Source organism: Phoxinus phoxinus (genome assembly GCF_949152265.1).
Source record: "Phoxinus phoxinus genome assembly, contig: scaffold_97, whole genome shotgun sequence".
Lineage (NCBI taxonomy): Eukaryota > Metazoa > Chordata > Actinopteri > Cypriniformes > Leuciscidae > Phoxinus > Phoxinus phoxinus.
Genome location: NW_027639369.1, coordinates 13,101 through 34,533, shown reverse-complemented (window position 1 = coordinate 34,533; position 21,433 = coordinate 13,101). Strand labels below are relative to the sequence as shown.

General features: G+C 38.5%; 1 protein-coding gene across 1 annotated transcript in view; it reads left to right on the top strand.

The window, feature by feature from the left end:
* galr1b (galanin receptor 1b) overlaps positions 1–21,433 on the top strand; it is a 41,877-nt gene extending 20,444 nt beyond the window's left edge. Inside the window, exon 3 of the mRNA XM_079639903.1 lies at positions 20,724–21,433. Coding sequence (XP_079496029.1) covers positions 20,724–21,041 — 318 coding nt within the window. The 3' untranslated portion in view covers positions 21,042–21,433. The remainder of the gene's footprint in view (positions 1–20,723) is intronic.

Genomic DNA, 21,433 nt, shown 5'->3' with positions numbered 1-21,433 from the left:
TTCATTTTTCTTCAACACCATGAGAGCTGAGGTCTTACAATGTGAGAGAGGATAATACATGTTGATTTTTGGTTATCACTGTTTATAATGAATGGATGGATGGATGGATGGATGGATGGATGGATGGATGGATGGATGGATGGATGGATGGATGGATGGATGGATGGATGGACAGGTAGTTCAAGCATTCCTACTGAAAATGTTTGGCATGGATCTTTCGGTTCAGTATGTGTACCGAATGAATGCAGCATTAGTTTAACCATCACGGAACTTCTGTGTGTGGAATGTAATTTGAAACTCAGTTTTTCTCCTGAACGAACCAAAACCTAGATCTTACAGTTGTATTATTCTCTGTAAAAGTTAGAAATTCATGTGAGTATTTCCATTGTGCATAAAGGCTTACTCTGTCTTCACTGAAGGAGCGCTGCATGTGTGCCAGTCAGACTGAGTGCAATAGAATGAATAGTGCAATAATTCTGACTAAAATATACATTTTATAAAATATTTTGCATCCAAAAGTGAAAGCTACGGCCCAGTAGTGCACAACACAACGAAATTAAGCCACAACAAAATTAATCCACATCACAATGGAAACTAAATTTTACTCTTTGACGAGCTACTCAAAGTTGTTAAAACGTATAATTTGAATTATTACATTTACTTTTAACATTCAAAAACAGACATGTTCAAAATCTTGATAGTAGACTGACTTAATACAGGTAAATTTTTTACCCTTCATGCAGGGTCCGAAATTAACACCCGCCAATAAGCGCCAAATGCGGGTAGATTTTCCGTTTGGCGAGTAAATCTCAAGAGGATATCCGCCACACTGGCGGGTGAATGTTCATCATACCAAAATAGTAATGTAATAAAATGTTCGGACACTCGGGAGGTCGTGAGATATTGTTACGAATCAGTTAAATTGATAATCCCGAGCTGGCTCTCAGAGACCGGAGCTTTCAATGTTGCAGGCAATAGCTTCAAGGGGAACTGAAACGAAATAGGAAGTACAGGTGATATAACAGATGTGTTATCAATTATCATTGTTATTTGTGGTAGGACACTTAAAACTGCTGAAGTAGTTACAAGGGGGGAAAACAGTGATATTAGTTTGTTGTTTTGTTACTAGAGCGCAGCCATCTTGAGCTTCAACGGTAAGTGACGTCACTGGCATGGTAGGCTACCTTGACAGCTCCAGCAAAATGTCATATCAAGAAGGGGTCTTATTCAATCTTAATCAAGATTTAAAAATGTTGATCTGTCCAACAAGCGAATATAACACCTCCGATGCCATCAAGGACCGAATAACCTGCATAAATGTTGGCATAAATGTGACCACGGCGGGTGCTGTAGGCTAAACAAGTTCCACTCATCTTAGTTGAAAGAGGTGATGATCACCGTAGATCACCTTGCTAAATTAATCCGACATCGAGGATGCTATCCAATATATGTAATATCAATCGGCGACACTCGCAAGTTACTTGTTAGTTGTTAGTGTGATTTCAGCCGCCTTAAAACTAGAGACGCGGCGGTGCGCCTTGCCAGTTTAAATTTGACGAGCGCACACGCTTAAATGCAATGCACAGACAGACAGCTGGTTAGCCAGCTGGTTGAACGCAAGGTTCTATGTGTATCAGTATATTCATAAAAACAAATTGAATCATCAAATGAAATATTAAAACTGCAAATTCTTCACTGTATGAATTAAATGAAACGACTATACTGATTCTTAGACTGCTGTCACTTTAAGAACTACATTAATGCAGGGATAGAATATACTGATACACATAGAACCTTGTGTTTTTGACACTTTAAATGCCATAAGACGATAAAGAGAATTTAGTTTAGTGCACGCGCTGTGACAGCTGGCTGTCTGTCTGGGCATTGCGTTTAGGCGTGTGCGCTCGTCAAAATTTAAGAGGTTTTTTTCTATTCTTGATTGCATGTTTTACTGTCTAAAGCTGATTATAACCAGCTTAAGACTAAATTGTATGGCATTTATTAAATATTCTTATTACTTGAATTAAAAAAATCAGCATTTGCTTCATGTTACACTTTGATTACAATCCTGGCTTATATAATGTGGAACTAAAGAAAGGCGTATTAATTCAATTTAATGCTATTTTTTTAGTTCATTTTAACAAGGTTCTTTTTTAGTTTGTTTATAAATTATGTAAAACTATAGCCCCTTTCACACACACAGTCTTTACTGGTAAGTTACTGTTTAGATATCATGTGTGAACAGGACATTTTCAAAAATACCAGTAAATCAGTATTTTTAGTATGAGAAATTGGGTAACTTTTTCCTGGTATGGTATGAGCAGGTGTGAGGTCAGGACCCACTGATGTAAGAAGTCTGCTTTGGGCCAGTCATAAAGCCCGATTGAGATGAAGTGATTACTCCACATTGTTTACAGTAAGCTTAATTGTTTTTCTATCTAAATGTGCTAGAAGGAGGTCTTTGACCATTGCGTCGTGTCACAGCTTTTTTTTCAGCGTCTCGCACTTGAGAATGTTGTCAAATTGGACAGATAGACTATAGTGAAAGTAAAGCAGATAATTGGTATCACAGACTTTACCGGTGTTTTGGTAATGTGTGAATTGTGTCCGGTAAAAAGATTTTGCCTATGGCGTACTTTTAAAAATCTGTGAGTTTGACGTGATGAAGAAGTATGATTATGACCTCTCCTTTGATCGTGTCACCCCATGCCTTGCTTCTCTTTTTGTTCACCTGCATAGTTGGTGCCAAATATACTTGTTGTAATTGGACTTGGACTTGTCCTGTGCTGCCATCCATTCAGCTTTGAACTTGTTGTTTGAATGTAAATCCAAATGTGTCCAAAAATCTGGTCTTGCAGTAATGATTGCAGTAAGGCACAAGAGGCTGTGTTTCAGTGACGTTTATCCTAATAGACATTTTTATGCTTCAAACACATATTTCAATCATGGAATTTGAAATTCTGAATCTGTAAAAAAAAAAAATTTGAACATGTTTATTATCCATTGACAAATGTATTATCCATTGAATTGTATCCTTCAACTTTTCCATGACCATATAAGTAGTCCCAGGGCTAAAAGCATGATTTAGCAGTATTACAGTTCACAGTACACACGTTTGTATAAAGTGCTGAAATTTTAGTGTCACATACTGTAAATATAAATTTAAATGTAAGCAGTAAATGAATAAATCTGCTTTTAAACCCCCTGGGATGTATTCCCATTTGCTACCATTGTAAGTGCTTTACTGTAAATGTGATTTGTGTTTGTTTTTAACAAACTGTGAGTACATGATTTTCTGAAAATCAAAATGATTTTCTGGTCATTTACAGCCGGTCACAAATGCTGTTGATAGAGATGAACTTGTTTTGAACCTGTATACAGTACTATGAACTGTGTGTTTTATAAATGCCTACATACAGTAGCATATGAAAATATTCGGAACCCTGGGACATATGGTGCTCTAAACAAACCTTCGTATCTTATGTCCTATCCCTCATTACACGAGCAGCCTATATAAATAGCCGCTTACCTCAGTCCAGTGACAATACTTCCAGCATCCCTCCTCCACGCCACATCCTCCTCTATTTATGTTCCCTCTATTATGCATTGAATATTCTTTAGTAATCTCTATTACTAAAGTTCTCCAAGTACTCCGTTTATCTCTCAAGTCAAGTCTCATGCTCAAGCCCTTACATAATAGATAGCATAGCACTCAAAATATGTTCAACTTTATCTCATTTAAGGATCATGCAAATATGAACTCATAAATTATGGTTTATTGTGTAAGGGCCTGGAAACAGGATATAGTTTAAAATCATTCTGCAAGAATTTTTCAACTTGAACTGTTTTCCCTCTGTGTTAAAATATGTTGTTTGGCATAAATCTAACAGAGCACATTACTGTGTGAGCACCATCCCTACAGTAAATCATGATGATGGCTGCATTACAGCATAGGGACGATCAGTAATATGCCGGAGTGTGCTAGATTTCAGATTCGCTGTCCTAGTCCACTGGCATTGTCTCTTCTTGACTATTTTTTGGGGCAGCAAAATGATTAAATGAACTTTGAATTGATTATGGATTTCACGGATACTTGTCCTAGTAATTGCCATGAATGTGATTAATGCACTTATAATTTGCTAGGATAGAATCTGTATAATGTAAATGTGGCCAATTAAACGTACAAACTAGCAGCTAAAATTGCTATCAAAGGTGGCCGTACAATAAAATAACCGAGTTTATTTAGCTTTCACTTTTACATTGTGTTGTTTTAATACATTGATGATCAGTACTTGATGATATAAACACTGTTCACATCATTAATATCACTCAGTCATACCAAGAGATACACCTTTAGATAACTTTGTTTTGAATCTGATACAAATTTAAGAATGAGAAGTTGAACAATGTTTTAGAGTGCATAATAAAAGCAGAAACAAGGGACATTCGCTTCTCAACAGACAAAAGTCTGAGCTAGCAGTCACATCAAAGGGAGACCCATTACATTGGTGTTGCACACCACAGCAAGGATTCCATTTCCTTTGAGATCAATGGATTGATGTTCCTGCCAAAGCAACTGTCTTCTCATTATGTGTCAGATAAGGAGTCAGCATGCTGTAAGGAAAAGGCTTAGGCCTACTTGTAATTGAAGTATATAGATGTGCGATGCGATGCCCCGAGAGGATAAACTGTGTATCAAAACAACTTAAAGTTTTTTTTTTTTTTGTGGGGTGGTTGCAGAGAGCTAAAGCTTTTACATATTTAATGACCACCATGCATTGGGTCGTGCTTGCAACAGCGGGTAAAGGTTCAGAGGGAGGTAGTGTCTCTTATTGTGTTCTCATTGATATTCTGTGAATATCAGGGGATGGCTATCCATGTCGCTTGGCTGATAAAACTGTCGGTATGATTGATAATAGCCACCTATTTGTCCATAAAATAAGTCAAATTGGTGGAAATGTATTGTCTAACAAAACACACAAGAAATGAACTTGAAACCTGAAAGGATTTGTGAGTGAGTTTGTTCTTAGTGAGCACTCAGCTCTGTTAAATTAAAGGTGCACTTCTGAGCCTGTGACCTTCATGGTACCTGCAGTGTTCACAGAGCATTAAGTGACTAATGGTCTGAAATTAAGGTGAGGTGTCTATAAATAATGAGTAAACAACAGCCAGAAAGAAATTTAACCCACAGAAAATATGTTTGGAATTCGGTTTCGTTTTTGAAAGTATTATTTTGAAGCAATGTTTAAAGATGGATACACTTGACAAGACTCTTGTGTTGTTAAAAATGGTTCAGAGATGCATGCAGTTTGTTCTGTTCTGCTCCATCTTGCTTTTTAAACACAAGAATGCCTTTCTTGTTCTTCCTCTTACTTTTAGTGCACAGAGCTAAAAGGATCTAATGGTATCAGGGTCATGGCACTAACAACAGTACGTACTTCAAAATGCAATTTTAAGTATGTTACATTACAGATGTAAATGTACAGGCACTCTACCTGAATGTTGTTCTGTATCCATCTCTTTTAGTTCTAGCATTACATTTCAATTTGCCAGTCAGAAGTGTGTAGTGAGTATAGACACTTTTAAAACTTTAATCATGGGTAAAACTTCTTAAGTAAAAGTATATGCAATTACCTTTGTGCCAATAATAATGAACGTAACTTTTCAAGAAACTAATGCAAATATAAATTGAAACTGAATAAAATATCTGTGAAATTGAAGAAAAAAAATCGTAGTCAGAAATTCTTGACCTGGAAGTGAAGACGTCAGTGTTGGCACAGCTTTCCATTTCATTTTAGTGATATTAAGTTATGAGTTTTGTTTTTAAAATTGTATCTGTATTTATCTGCTGCTACTACTTTGTCGACAGAAGCTTTTAGAAGTGCAAGAGATCTATTCAGTCTATAGATCTATTTGCGCACACAAATTATTCTTGTTGTCTTTACTACCTTTAATGACTTTGTTGCCAATGGCTGTTCAGAAACCTCTCGGATTTCATAAACAATATCTTAATTTGTGTTCTGGAGATGAACGAAGGTCTTACGGGTTTGTAACGACATGAGGGTGAGTAATTAATGACAGAATTTTCTTTTCTGTATATATATTTTTTGAAACGTATCAGACTTATTTGAATTCTGAATGCTACATTTTAAACTGATAGGGAGGAGAAACTGATATTAGGAGTTAACTGAGGTATTACCGAGCTCAATGGCTCTGGCCAAGCTGTGATATAAACAAAATCTTATTGGCTATTTTAAAAAAGGGGAACATCTGCTCGATATGTCCTGCCCTGTCTTCCTGTTTCAGTGGAAATTACGTCAACACATTAAATAATGCTGCACTTTTCAATGCACTTGAGTGGGCCTTTAATGATTTTTGAACCTATTTTTCATAAATATAGACAGGGCTCTTGACAGCACATCTGAAAGTAATATTCCATGTAATTACTACAAACTACCTGAGTTGTTAGCAGTCCTATTCAGTATAGTTCACTCTCACACTTTCCAATTCACTTGGTAATTGCCCTTCTGAACTGGAGTATTAAGGTGTTATCAAAGAAATGTCATGTAAGTGGATTACAAGCCTGATGCAGCTTATGCAGATAGACTTATTGCCTTATCATTAAATAAGTAGTTCACTTTCAAATAAAAAATTCCTGATAATTTAGCATACCCCATGTCTTTCTTTCTTCAGTCGATAAGAAATTAAGGTTTTTGAGGAAAACATTCCAGGATTTTTCTCCATATAATGGACTTCAATGGCAACCAACGGTTTGAAGGTTCAAATGTCAGTCTTAATGCAGCTTTAAAGGCTCGACACGATCCCAGCCGAGAAATAAGGGTCTTATCTAGAGAAACGATCCGTCATTTTCGGAAGAAATTCTTTTTTTATACTTTTTAACCACAAATGCCCGTCTTGTACCATCTCTGACATGCGCCACGCATTACGTCATCACGTTGGAAAGGTGAAGTAGACATGGAAAAGTGATTGTGTAATTGGGAAGAGAATTATGAGAGAGAGCAAAACAGTCTAAGAGAAAGAAAGAAGACCCAGGGAGAGACCAAGGAGAAGGGAACTGAAACATAATTGCAGACAGTGGAGGTCACAACAGGTGTCTGGCCACTGACAGACCCTAGTAACAGACTACCTTCACAAATCGTGCTGTATAAACAACTTGTTTTTCTTTGCCCAGGGTTCCGACAGTTGGTTTTGTGGATGGTGGCAGAGGGGAAATAACAGTAATTATGTTTGAATCAGTCAGAGAGCTGTTATGAGCCACCATTATTTTCTGCTGTCCATTCACACCATCAAAAATGTACAAATTCACACATAATGTAATTTTTTTACCTGCTGTTTGTGAAACAGCTGGACAGAGCTAAGGTCAGTCCTAAAATGTAAGAAAGATAAATGCCCCTCAGTGTGTATACATTTCACTCATTGTTTGATATGTGGACAAAGATATTTAGCTGCATGGTGCTCTTGCTTCTGCTATCAGAAAAATGTAGCATGTTTGTTATATTTGTGAGTGATCCATTTCTCTGGCTGTGTCTCATTTTGAGCATCCTCCGGAGGTTTGCATTTGTCGGCCGCATACTTTGAGGCTGCCTCACTTCAGAAAAGTAAACATTACATTTCAAAATAAGAAAGAAATTACAATCATTTACACCACACAAGGAATAACGGTCAATTTTATAATGGTTACTTTTCTGAAATGAAACATCCTCAATGACATATGCGGTGGACAAATGTGACCTTCAGAGGGTGCAGCCTTCGAAATAAGACAGCGTGTATCACCGTTTTATTCACCATACTGTTTTTGACAACATTTCCTTTGAGACACTGGACTGTAAAATTTAAACTCTATACAGTTACTTATATGTACTGTCATTGTCAAACAAGTTGTATGGAGCATATTGTCATTCTTAAATCAGAATAAGAAATACCTTATAGAGACCCATAAATAATTTTGATTATTTATCCAATCACTCCAAACCTACATGATTTACTTTCTCTAGGAAACACTAAAGAAGTTATTTTGTCCAAGGAAACAACAGTGGACCCCATTGACTTCCATTGTATGGAAAAAAAATACTGAAATGTCTTTTGTTTTCTACAGAAGAAAGACATACAGGTCTAGAACGACATGAGGATGAGAAAATGCGTCAGGGTTCTGTCACTCCAGTTGGTCTTATTATTAGTTTGTTATTATTAGTCAGAATCCATTCAAATTCTGAATGGATTATATAATTAATATATATATTACACATACACAGTATATCGCCTAGAAAGCAAGCTAAAAGCGCTCCCTTTACTAAAAAGCTTTCATATGATTCATCGCAATTCATCGCAATCTCACAAAGTTCTGCTATAATCAATGAAGCTGACTGCACAATGAATCTCTTATTTAGCCTACGTAATTTCTAAAGTTTGTTTGTTATAAGTTAACTTATAATGAGAGTTTTTGTGAGCGTGCGGAACTCAGCACTGGACAAAATCTCCAGAGTTTGAGGTGAGTGGATTCTAATTTAAACACGTCTGTTTGACAATTTGCTCTCAAGAAATCATCAGATTTGTTTGTGATTGGCTACATTGCTCAACGCGAAAAAAAACACTTTGTAAATAAAAACCTTTGACACTCTCAAGAAAACACCAAATCTGTTTTGCCAATATTACTGAGAAAACTGATCCTAGACCAGCCGTTATAGACCTTATTCAGAGCAGGGCCGTGAGATTTTCAACGTTTTTAAAAACTTGTTTAAAGCTCCTAGATCAATTTTCGACAGCTCATCTTGTCTAAATTTGTCTACTGAAATTTTTAAAAATATATATTTTTGCAGTGTTTCATCAGCCGAACAATCCAAAAACACATTAAATAACAGTACAACCCACTGAAGAGATCCATGTCTATCCCTCACAGCCTCACTTTTATTCCCGTTAAAAATCAAAGATACCGCTGCTGTGAACAAGGTCTATGGGCAGCTTTTCCCTGTAAAAGCAAACAGAGGCAGCAGCAGTAGTCAGTGGTTTGAATGAGAATATTCCAGTTTCTCAAGCCTCACTGTGATCTTACCAAGTAAGATATGTGGATCAACATATTTTGTTGATCTTGGAACAGCGTTCCTGTCCAAAAATGTAGTCCTAACCCTATCCCTTCCCCTAAGCCTAACCCTTCCCATAACTTATTACTAATATCAGAGGGAAATGATATAGGTGCATAACACAAAGATGTTGATCCAGGAAGATGTTATGGTGCAATGACGTTCACAGCCTGCTCGAGCCATGTGCTTACTCTCGTCTGTGATGTGTTGTGTGTGCAGAGCATGGTGTCTGGATCCGGGAGTTTCGGTTCAGTGTTGGGGTCCAGACATTCAAGATCCATGTTTTGTCTTTTTTTGTGAGCACACATGCTTGAATGTTCATTCCCTCACCAATGCGCTCTTGTCTGGTCTCATGCATTTTTCTAGAGTACCTCACTTGTGAATTGTTTCATTGGCCAGGTGTTGTCATGTTTTGTGTAGCACATGACTTGTGATGGTTTTTATTGGCCGCATGTTCTCTGTCCTCCCTCGCTATCATCCTCGTCCGCTTCCCTATTTATTGTCCCTGTATTCTCTGTCTTTAGCCAAGATTATTGTTGAATGCGACTGTATTGCTAGTCATGTCCTGCTCTGCTTCGCGTTTCACTGCTGGTGGATCTTGTTTTTTCTGCTACTGGGTAGTATTTGTTGTATTTTTTTGCTATTTTAATAAAGCCTACCATCCCCTGCATTTGAGACGTTGCGTCATCCCTTACACCAAACCGGACAAAATGATGACACAATTTAGATTTATAGGTGAACTATGCCTTTACATTTCCCTGGTCTTGTGAATGATTCAGTGGGGAACACCTCAGAAATAAAATGGATTGTGAATGAGCATTTAAGGGAGAGATTAAAGTAAGATGAAATGACCGCCAAAGGACAAAAGAAACAGTTGTTGGTTTCTCGCTTGTTTATTTACATTAATCCGATCCTGACAAAATCTCCAGCTGTGTTTCTGAAGTAAACCATGTCTGTCCCCAGTGATACTGAAGTCGAGCAAGGATTGCTTTTTGTTGTTTATGTGAGAATTAGCTGTGGTGTATTTGCTCCACCAAACAGTTATACATTTATCTTGTTACCTGTACCTGATGTTTTTAGTAAATAGGAAATTCCAGTAGGTACTGTATATGGAAAGATGTGATGAAGAAGCATGGCTTTCAAACATCATTAGCATGGCACCTATGGCACCTCTTTGGAAATGTTTATCTCCTTATCTGCTTAAATATGCTCACCAGTTAGTTAAATCTGCCAGTCACTCTTCATTGTTTACAAGTAGTTAATCAGAACTGTTTGTGTCTAACATTGCACAATAATAATCAATAAATCAGTCTGACAATGATATTTATTTCTCTACAAAATATCTCTCAAATGAAGCACAGCTTTCACGTGGTACAGCCAAGTATGAAAAGAAGTGTCAAATTTTAAATCATTCTGTCAAGCTCTCAAAGCTCCAAAGGATATTAAAGGCTGAAGCGAGTCTAGGGCCAAATGAGGACAACACCAATCTAGCAGAACATTTCGTGCACTTTGCTAGACTTTCATCCTGTGACTTATCATGGTGGTCTATTTCTCTTTTTCTGTTTGTCTTCATCACTCGGCCACACTCTGTTTCAAGTAGGATGCACCGATACCACTTTTTCCAGAACGAGGTCAACACCAATATTTTCATTGTTGGTACTTGCTGAAACTCCTACCTGTATTTTCATTGCACTTGTACATTTTAAATAAGCTATATTAGAGAATCCAAAATAATTTGAATAATATTAATTTATTTAATTTGTTTTGCAACTTTTCCTTAAGTTATTTTCATTCTTCAATTTGGATGTTAAAATGTATTGTACAGGCCTCTTGTTACTTTCACTGTTCATTCTATTAGAGGCCTGCATTGGGATTGGGCTTAAGCGGGACCCAATGTAAATCTCTTGGGTTTTACCTTTGCTGCGGGTGGGAGTGGGCGGATCAAAAAATACAGCGCGTGTCCCGCAATTCCATTTTTTGCCATGTAACAAGAAAGGAGTCAACAAATAAAGTTCACCGCAGTCGATCAGTAATATTCTCTTTCTCCATAGCAGGCTAGACCAAGTGATTCATTATTCAATTCAGCAAAACCAGCAATGCAGGTTTGAGAGGTGGTGCCCCGCCAAATCTCGCGAGAATCACGACTTGCTTTTCTGCGTGAAACATTACCTGGTCAGTAGACAACTTCAGAGTCTATCTGTGCCTGTTCGATGTCCGATGATTCCATCCTACTGAACAGGTACCTGTATACAGGGGGAGGGGATCAGGCCATGAGTGCAGAGAGGGCTCTGCGTGAGTGGTATTTACGGCAATAACGCTAAATGGTTTTCCTACTTCCTGCTCAGCTACTGTTCGGACGCTCTTGCTTACTGCTCCGCGCTTTGCTCTATCGCTTTTATATTTTTTATATTTTATCTTCTTTTATCAACTAATTTTAACCTCAGCAAATCAGCACAGTGCTCAAACGCTTGGATTACTACAAAAAAGCTGAATTATTTTATTCGACCAGCCTCCCACTGAAAGCTTACATTCCGGGGAAGAGAAAACACAACTGCATAAGGATAAGAGAAAATGCCTCTTCTGGAATCTACTTGCTGCACTAACTGCCACAGACTTTTGCAAAGGATTGCAGTTCTTGAAACAAAGTTATTTGCGGGACCACCAAACCAGACGGAACACACAACAGAGCTCCGTCATGGACGCCCTCAGCATACCGGTGAGTGCCATGAATCTACTGCTCCTCCACAGGCCATACTGAGTGTAGAGAAACAAGCCGATCGACTTACAAATCGATGGCACACACAGGGAGCGAGACCCAAAGGCACTCGAGACATCAGATTGTCACGAGTATCACATATTGCCGCAATAGCATCCTCTACCCCAGATACGGCTCTGACAAGGATTGCAAACACTGGTCTCCTACCACCGCCTATACATCTTGAGAACAGATTTGAAGTATTAATGAATGTAAATGAGGAATCTCCAAACGTGATGAATGTGATCGAACACAGACTGGATAAGCCAGTAGCTAACACTGATGCTAACTTGCGCTCAAGGTCGAGCAGACAGCGGCACTCAGCGCAGAGCACAGCCGAGCACACGACTCTGATAGTGGGCGACTCCATTATCCGAAACACTAGTAGCAGGGATACAACTACGTGCTGCCTTCCACAAGCAACAATTTCTGATGTAAACAGGGAACTTGAGAACATTCTGATGAAACATAAGACTGCAAATCGACTCATCATTCATGTGGGGAAAAATGATATTCATAAAGAGCAGTCAGAACTCCTTAAGAAGGATTTCAATGAACTTCTTGAAACACTTAAAAGACTGAAAGTACAAACATTCATCAGTGGACCACTCCCAGCAAGAGGAACAAACAGGTTTTCACGGTTGCTTGGGCTTAATACATGGCTCCAAAAAACCTGCAATATAAAAGGAGTGAACTTTATTGACAACTTCAATCTTTTCTGGAGTCAGAGGCAACTGTTCCAACAGGACGGCCTCCACCCAAACAAACTTGGTTCAAGAGTGCTAAAGGACAATATCTACTTCTCCCTCAATCATCCTTCTGCAGTGTGTGCCAATCCACTCAACCTGAATGGCACACACACACCTGGACACAGTATGAATGACCACAGGACTTCAATCCAGCACCTGAATGGACATGCGGTTGACACGTCACACAAGGACAATGATAACACCACTCAGCCACAACAACTTCTGCTCACGGACACAATCTCAGCTGAGCCCTGCCCACAGACAGACTGTGACATACTAGAACTGCTCCAAGATTCAACACCCAAGGACGACTTCCTGGAAAACAGCCAGGGAAACCAGGTCAGCATATTACAGCCTCCGATAACACCAGAACAACAACAGCCCCTCTCACCAGACACGCTATCTCTATCTCCAGCATCTCCACTTCTGTGCTTCTCAGAGAGAATGGAAAAACTGGTCTTTGCTGGAACCAAACTATCCCACTCTTTTGCAAGCCCACAGATATCAACCAAAAAACGACAGGCCCCAAAACCACCAAAGCCTGCGGGCCCCGCTCGCCCTCCCCCCCCTCCTGCAAGAGTTCTTCGGGCTCTGCCACAACGACAGGGCTCACACCCTCCTCCTCCGGCTCGAGGTGAACTAAAAACAACTGATACCAGCTCTCATTGATATGTGACGGGTCCCCGCTATGATAACAGTAACTTTCTCAAATGTTTACAGAACAAGCGGGAACCCTGTGTGCCTGTATCTTTCTCTATTGCTGTTCGATTACATGATAGAAAGTCTAAGGCCTTCAAAAGCCGTACAGCAAACCCATCTAATCTGGTGCCTATTACACGCCAAACTAAGACTGCTGTGCGGACAAAAAGTAAGACTGTTAAGTTAGCACTCTTAAACATCTGCTCACTTAAAAATAAATCACTTCTAGTCAATGACTTAATAACCACATACAACCTGGATTTTATGTTTCTAAATGAAACTTGGCTAGAAGACAACTGCAGTGCAACTGTCCTAAATGAAACATCCCCTGATAACTATACTTTTATGAGTGTCTGCAGAGCGGGTAGGAGAGGTGGGGGAGTAGCTGCTCTTTTTAAAGATGTCTATCCATGTAAGCAAATATCATTTGGTAATTACCCGTCTTTTGAATATCTGGGTATTGTGTTAAAAGGTGCTCCACGCATTTTACTAATCATTGTTTACAGGCCTCCAAAATACTCTTCAGCCTTTGCTGAGGATTTTACAGAACTGTTATCAACCATTTCCTCAGAGTTTGACTGTTTTGCTATTGCCGGAGATTTCAACATCCACATAGACAATGCAGAAAACAATATGGCAAAAGAAATCAAAACTGTTTTAAAAACTTTTGATCTGACTCAGCATGTACATGGACCGACACACAATCGTGGACACACTCTAGATTTACTTATCAGTAAGGGTCTAAACATTTCATCGATTGTTATTAAGGATGTAGCACTGTCTGATCATTTCTGTATTTTCTTTGATATATTGATCTCTCCTGCCATTGAAGCTAGATCTGTGTCTGTCAAAAAGAGATGCTTAAATGAGAACACTAGTGTACTATTTATGAAGGCTATATCTTTAACACCAAGCATATCTGCTGACTCTGTTGATTTTCTCCTTGATTCTTTTAACTCAAAAGTTAAAAGTGTAATTGATGATATTGCTCCTGTGAAGGTCAGGAAGAGTGGTAGACAAAAGGCACCCTGGAGAAACTCAACAGCAGTGCAAAATATGAAAAGACAATGCAGAAAAGCAGAGCGCATGTGGCGGAAGACAAAACTTGTAGTCCATTATAACATCTACAAAGACACCATCCATGCTTTCAATATGGAACTAGGCAAAGCTAGACAGACTTTCTTCTCAAATATTATTAACAGCAACTTAAACAACACACGCACTCTTTTTGCTACTGTAGAGAGACTGACAAACCCCCCGAGCCAGATTCCCAGTGAAATGCTCTCAGACAGCAAGTGCAGTGAGTTCGCTTCTTTCTTCTCTGAGAAAATCAATAATATCAGAAAGGCGATCAGCACATCCTTGAGTTGCACTAGGGTCAGACAGATCAGACCACAACCTGAGAAAGTTACTATGTCTGATTTCAAAGAAATTGATGGCAAAATTTTGGAAGAAACCGTACAGCACCTTAAAACATCAACCTGCGCCCTTGACGCTCTTCCCACATCTTTCTTCAAAAGTGTGTTAAACAGCTTAGAAGCAGATCTCCTAGAAGTGGTAAATGCCTCACTTCTCTCTGGAAGTTTTCCAAACTCCCTGAAAACTGCAGTTGTCAAACCCCTCCTAAAAAAGAGTAATCTTGATAAGACTATATTAAGCAATTATAGACCGATCTCAAATCTTCCTTTCATTGGCAAGATCATTGAAAAAGTTGTTTTCAATCAGCTGAACAAATTCTTAAGCTCGAATGGATACTTTGACAATTTTCAATCTGGTTTCCGATCGCATCACAGCACAGAGACAGCGCTCATAAAGATAATTAACGATATTCGCTTAAATACTGATACAGGCAAATTATCAGTGCTGGTACTACTCGACCTCAGTGCTGCATTTGACACTGTTGATCACAACATACTTCTTGACAGGCTGGAAAACTGGGTGGGTCTTTCTGGGATAGTCCTAAAATGGTTCAGGTCATACTTAGAAGCGAGAGGTTATTATGTGAGTATAGGAGACCATAAGTCTGAGTGGACATCCATGACATGCGGAGTTCCTCAAGGCTCAATTCTTGCACCACTCCTATTCAACCTGTACATGCTCCCAATGAGCCAAATAATGAGAAAGAACCAAATTGCTTACCACAGCTATGCAGACGACACACAGATCTACTTAGCCCTATCGCCTAACGATTACAGCCCCATTGACTCCCTGTTCCAATGCATTGATGAAGTCAACAGTTGGATGTGCCAAAACTTTCTTCAGTTAAACAAAGACAAAACTGAAGTCATTGCGTTTGGAAACAAAGATGAAGTTCTCAAGGTGAATGCATACCTCCACTCTAGAGGTCAAACAACTAAAAATCAAGTCAGGAATCTTGGTGTGTCTCTAGAGTCAGACCTTAGCTTCAGTAGTCATGTCAAAGCAATAACTAAATCAGCATACTATCATCTAAAAAAATATTGCAAGAATTAGATGCTTTGTCTCCAGTCAAGACTTAGAGAAAATTGTGCATGCTTTCATCACCAGCAGGGTGGATTACTGTAATGGACTCCTCACTGGCCTTCCCAAAAAGACCATAAGACAGTTGCAGCTCGTACAGAACGCTGCCGCCAGGATCCTGAGCAGAACCAGAAAATATGAACATATCACACCAGTCCTCAGGTCTTTACACTGGCTTCCAGTCACATTTAGGATTGATTTTAAAGTATTATTACTGGTATATAAATCATTTAATGGCCTAGGACCTCAATACATTGCAGATATGCTCACTGAATATAAACCCAACAGATCACTGAGATCATTAGGATCACATCAACTAGAAATACCAAGGGTTCACTCAAAGCAAGGAGAGTCCGCTTTTAGCTATTATGCCAGCCGCAGCTGGAACCAGCTTCCAGAAGAGATCAGGTGTGCTCCTACAGTAGCCACTTTCAAATCCAGACTCAAAACACTTCTGTTTAACATTGCATTTACTGAATGAGCACTGTGCCGCTGTTCGTCCGACTGTTTGCACTGTATTTTATTTTATTTTTTTAGCTTTGCATTTACTGAATGAGCATTGTGCCACTGTTCGATATTAAAGTTTTAGTCTGAGAAAGAGCTAAGAATGTGAATGCTGGGCTAAGGAAAGTGAAAAGAATGTGCAAGTAAATGAAAGAGAAAAGAAAGTTGATACAGGGAAGTCGTAAGAAGATTGAAAGAGAATAGAAAGTTGATAGATGGTAAGTAAGAAGATTGAAAGAGAAAAGGAAGTTGATAAATGGTCATAAGAAGATTGAAAGAAGATTGAAAGAGAAAAGGAAGTTGATAGATGGTAAGTCGTAAGAAGATTGAAAGAGAATAGAAAGTTGATACAGGGAAGTCGTAAGAAGATTGAAAGAGAAAAGGAAGTTGATAGATGGCAAGTCGTAAGAAGATTGAAAGAGAATAGAAAGTTGATAGATGGTAAGAAGATTGAAAGTCGTAAGAAGATTGAAAGAGAATAGAAAGTTGATAGATGGTAAGAAGATTGAAAGAGAAAAGAAAGTTGATGCATGTAAGTAAGAAGATCCTTTTAAAAGAAAGATCTATAATAGCTACCGGTCGATATAAAATACGTCCGACTGTTTGCACTGTATTTTATTTATTTTTTTATTTTTTTTTTATTTTTTTTCCAAACTGTGATTCAGGAAGATTTTATTAATTTTTAGGGCTGTCTGATTGGAAGAGATTTTGAAGGGGAACGGGAGAGCTTCACTCCGACGAGGCGAGTGAAGATTAGCTATACTATGGAGAGTATAGAGGTTCGCTGTTTGTTTAAAACAGCAAAAGTGAAACGTGCTCTGTGGGGGCCCAGTGGGGCAATACTGGTGTGGTACACCACCCCAGCAGAGGACGTCCCTGGATTAGGTCCAGTGGCACCGCAAACCTGCTCAATCGCTTCCATCTCAGATAGGGGTGATTATTAATTATCAGGGCTGTCTGATTGGAAGAGATTTTGAAGGGGAACGGGAGAGCTTCACTCCGACGAGGCGAGTGAAGATTATCTATACTACGGAGAGTATAGAGGTTCGCTGTTAGTTTAAAACAGCAAAAGTGAAACGTGCTCTGTGGGGGCCCAGTGGGGCAATACTGGTGTGGTACACCACCCCAGCAGAGGACGTCCCTGGATTGTAGGTCCAGTGGCACCGCGAACCTGCTCAATCACTTCCATCTCAGACACGGTTTTAATTATTCTTATTTCTTTTGATTATTTTAATTTCTTCTATGTAAAGCACTTTGAATTACCACTGCTTAGCCTTGCATTTACTGAATGAGCACTGTGCCACTGTTCGTCCGACTGTTTGCACCGTATTTTATTTTCTAAACTGTTTTAATTATTCTTATTTCCTTTATTATCTATGTAATTATTTTTATTTTTATTTCTTCTATGTAAAGCACTTTGAATTACCACTGTGTATGAAATGTGCTATATAAATAAACTTGCCTTGCCTTGCCTTGCCTAAATGCAAGTACTCCACAGCGACTCTAGGGGTCGCTGTTTGACAAAAACGGAAACTGCATAGTATGCCTTTAATTTACAATTTGTCTGTTTTATAATAATTCAATTAAATATTGTGCCTTTTTAGGTTACCAAATTTAATCTGGGACGATTAGGTGTGTGTGTGTGTGTTGTTACGCATATGTTTAAATACGTTTTAGGCTCCACTATTTGAGATGTTTTGTTTTAACAGGCGATAGAGTTGTATAAGGCCAATAAAAAGCTGACTTCGGTTTGTCATATGTGGTACTAGCATTACTTTATCTTATGGTCTGTTTATTTAAACGCAATATTTTATCTCTGTTATTCTGAACGTTTTGCATAGCCCTAATGTTTTTGTAATATTTTGTAATTTTTTCACAATACAAGCTGTAACAGAACGTTTGCGGGTGCCGGTGCTGTGTCGAATTTCGACTCCCTGCCAAATCGCTGAAGTCAGTACCTGATTGCCTAATTCTAACCCCACCCCTAATCCTAACCCCTCTCCCACAACTAATCCTAAACCCACCAATACTAAGGGGGTAATAATTTGGCGAGGGTCAGAATTCGGCACAACACCGGTGGAGTGCAAAACACACGTTTTGGGAGTGGCCGGTAATGTTCAAAAATTTATCGGGATTAAGAAAACAGTCCTTTGCAGGGCTCTACATTCTATTCCTTTCTCAAATTTTATCTTTCATTTAATAGCATAGCACAACTTTAGAACTGCTTCAGCAGGGCTCAACGCTTTGATATTTTAGATACCAGTGAAATATCACAATTCTCTATTACAATTTTGATACTACAGCAAAAACTACTAGCCTAATTAATGTAAATTTAAAAGTAATCAAATGCACTGTCTTCACTGTATAAATAAAACATAGATGAATCTTTATTAAATGTATTGAGTAATTAATTGAAGAACAGTGAGTCATTTATTTGTCTTTTGTTGTTTGAATAATATAAAAAACACAGCAACAGGTTTATTAAGCTGCTGTCCCTTTAAGACCGAATGCACGGATCCAATAGGTTATACTGTTACACATGCATTTTATTTCTCAACTGTTTGCGTTCAAATAGACATAACCAACTTCGTTTATTAGGATACTCGCAAAGACAGGTGTTTTTAAATCATTTTGTGTGAATTCGTCAGTTCAAGTGCAAGAAGATGTGAAAGAGCTCAATTTAGTATTCAAGCGCTGTCTAAAACATTGCTTTCTGGGCATGCGCTTCGGATGTTAACGCACAGTAAATTTCTTGTCCTTTAAATGTCTTGTAATAAGGGAACCACTCATTATACATGAATCACATAACAGATCAAGTTTTTACATACAGTACACATGCGTTTCAATTGTAATCCAAATGTGCTGCGTGAGCGATCAGCAATTAAGAGCATGCAACAGAAGTGCGCTCTCTCTCTCTTTACCGTCAGTTAACATTAGTAATATCGTGCCTTGTTTTATCTTCTTTGCTATTGACATATCCAACCGGACTACAAACTTTTCAGCGATGTCTGTGAAAAAAGGATGTGTGCTTGATAAGCTTGTGTGTCTGTGCTGCTGCGTTCTCAATCCACTTCAATTAGGCTATATAGGTGTAAATATTTAATTTGTTTTACATTCTATTAATTCGATACATTTACTTCATTGACATCCTTCTCTGATATATCCATTCTGATATTTTCTTGCTCTGTTGTCAGTGTTTCTCTGTCACAAGCACTGTATTGGTCGGTAACGGTGTGGTATCGGTTGTTGGTATCAGAGCATTTTAATTAGTACAAGTAAGCACAGTATTGGCCCGATACCAGTATCGGTGCATCCCTAGTTTCAAACATCCAGATCTTTTTAAAGCACCAAAAGTATTTGTTTCATTTTGATGTTCTACCACTGGAAGTGTCTGGAATATTTCAAAATCTGCCAAATATACTGGATTTAATCTATATTGGCATATGTTTATCCTATCTTTGATAATGTTGCTTTACTCAGAATTATTCTAGTACAAACAATACTTAACCCTAAGCAAATCACAATGTGTGGGCTGTGATTTCTGTTAGGCAGATGCTCTCCACATGGCCAGTGCCAACTGTAGACTGGTCTTATCTCTGCTAATGAGTTCATATATTGGAGGAAGGTTGAATATCTGCTTTACTGGTGTGGCAAAAACAACCTGCTGTACAAAGTTGTGGAAGTGAATATAAAAAGAAAATTTAGAAAATTGGCGCCCCTTCCAGCCTCTCTTTTAGCATCATTCATATTGCCAGGCACCATTTATTGTATAGATTTTGAACAAAGCGACTACATAACATCCATTAGAGGATGCATCTCTTGCTGCTACACATTACTGCTAATTTTAGTTTCATAATTGAGTTCATTCTGCTCTCATCAATCATCTTTTGGTGTAGAGCTTCATCTGCCCACTCAAAGGATGCGTTGCCGTTGCTTCATCTGTCGCAGGATAAGGTACGCATTATCAAGCCTACAAAAGGTTCACCAGGTGTCATCTGCCTTGTAAGAACAGTTTGGCTCCAGGTTGAGAAACAAGGAAGATTATGCCACAGGCCTCCACTTTCAATTCAGTGAAAACCAGACCCATGCCACCTGCTACCACAGTCTTCCACTATTGCCTTTCTTCAATGTCCTGTCCAGCCTTTGATTCCCAGCCCACATACAGTACTGTACACAGATGCTTGTCTCAGTTACGGTTACAGCATAGTCTGAATCATACGCTCTGTTGAGCCTCAATAATTCTGTCATCTATTAAAAAAGACCAGCACCTTTCACAGAATAACTCTCACAAGTGCTAACACCTTTAAAAACTCTGTCAATTATTTAAAGAAAGTTTGTTTCTGTATACCTGAGAAAAAATCAGGTCATCTGAGGTATGATTAACCAACCAATTTTTCTCTCTCTTTCTGTGTTCCCTAGACGGCTCAGACGGTGTTGTTGGTTGTCGCTGCGTTCCTCATCTGCTGGATGCCGCACCACATTATTGCTATGTGGGTGGAGTTCGGCCAGTTTCCCTTGAATGATGCTTCCTTTGCCTTTCGCATTATCTCTCACTGCCTGGCCTATGGAAACTCATGTGTCAACCCCATTCTTTACGCTTTCCTCTCGGAAAACTTCAGAAAAGCCTGCAAGCAGGTCTTCACTTGCCATTTTTTTTACTCCCCTCCGCCTGTGGAGAAAGTGGTGCGCATTCGCATGGAGAACTTCTCCATGACACATTCCACTACTAACATGTGACTCAAAACATTTTAGAGGTATCAGCACTGTCTAAAAAAATGGCCAAACATTTGTGTTGTTGTTTCTGGATCATAGCATAGTGTATGGATAACATTCAAGAAGGTTTGACTAACATGGACAGTAAAAAAGAAAAAGCTACCTTGAGAAGTAAAAATCCTATAATATATCAATCAATGTATATCAAAGGCATTTGCCTATAGGGAAAAAAAGTGTGAACTATTTAAGTGTAAATAGTGTTTGTCATTGAAATGTTGTTTTATTACATTTTGTATGTTCATTGTTTAATGTGTATTTAATGTTATTGAAAATAACTCAAACATATGTAGATATTCATTTAAAAATGTAATTATAAGATTCAAGTGATTCTTTTGAATGTGTGAAAAGAAGTGATT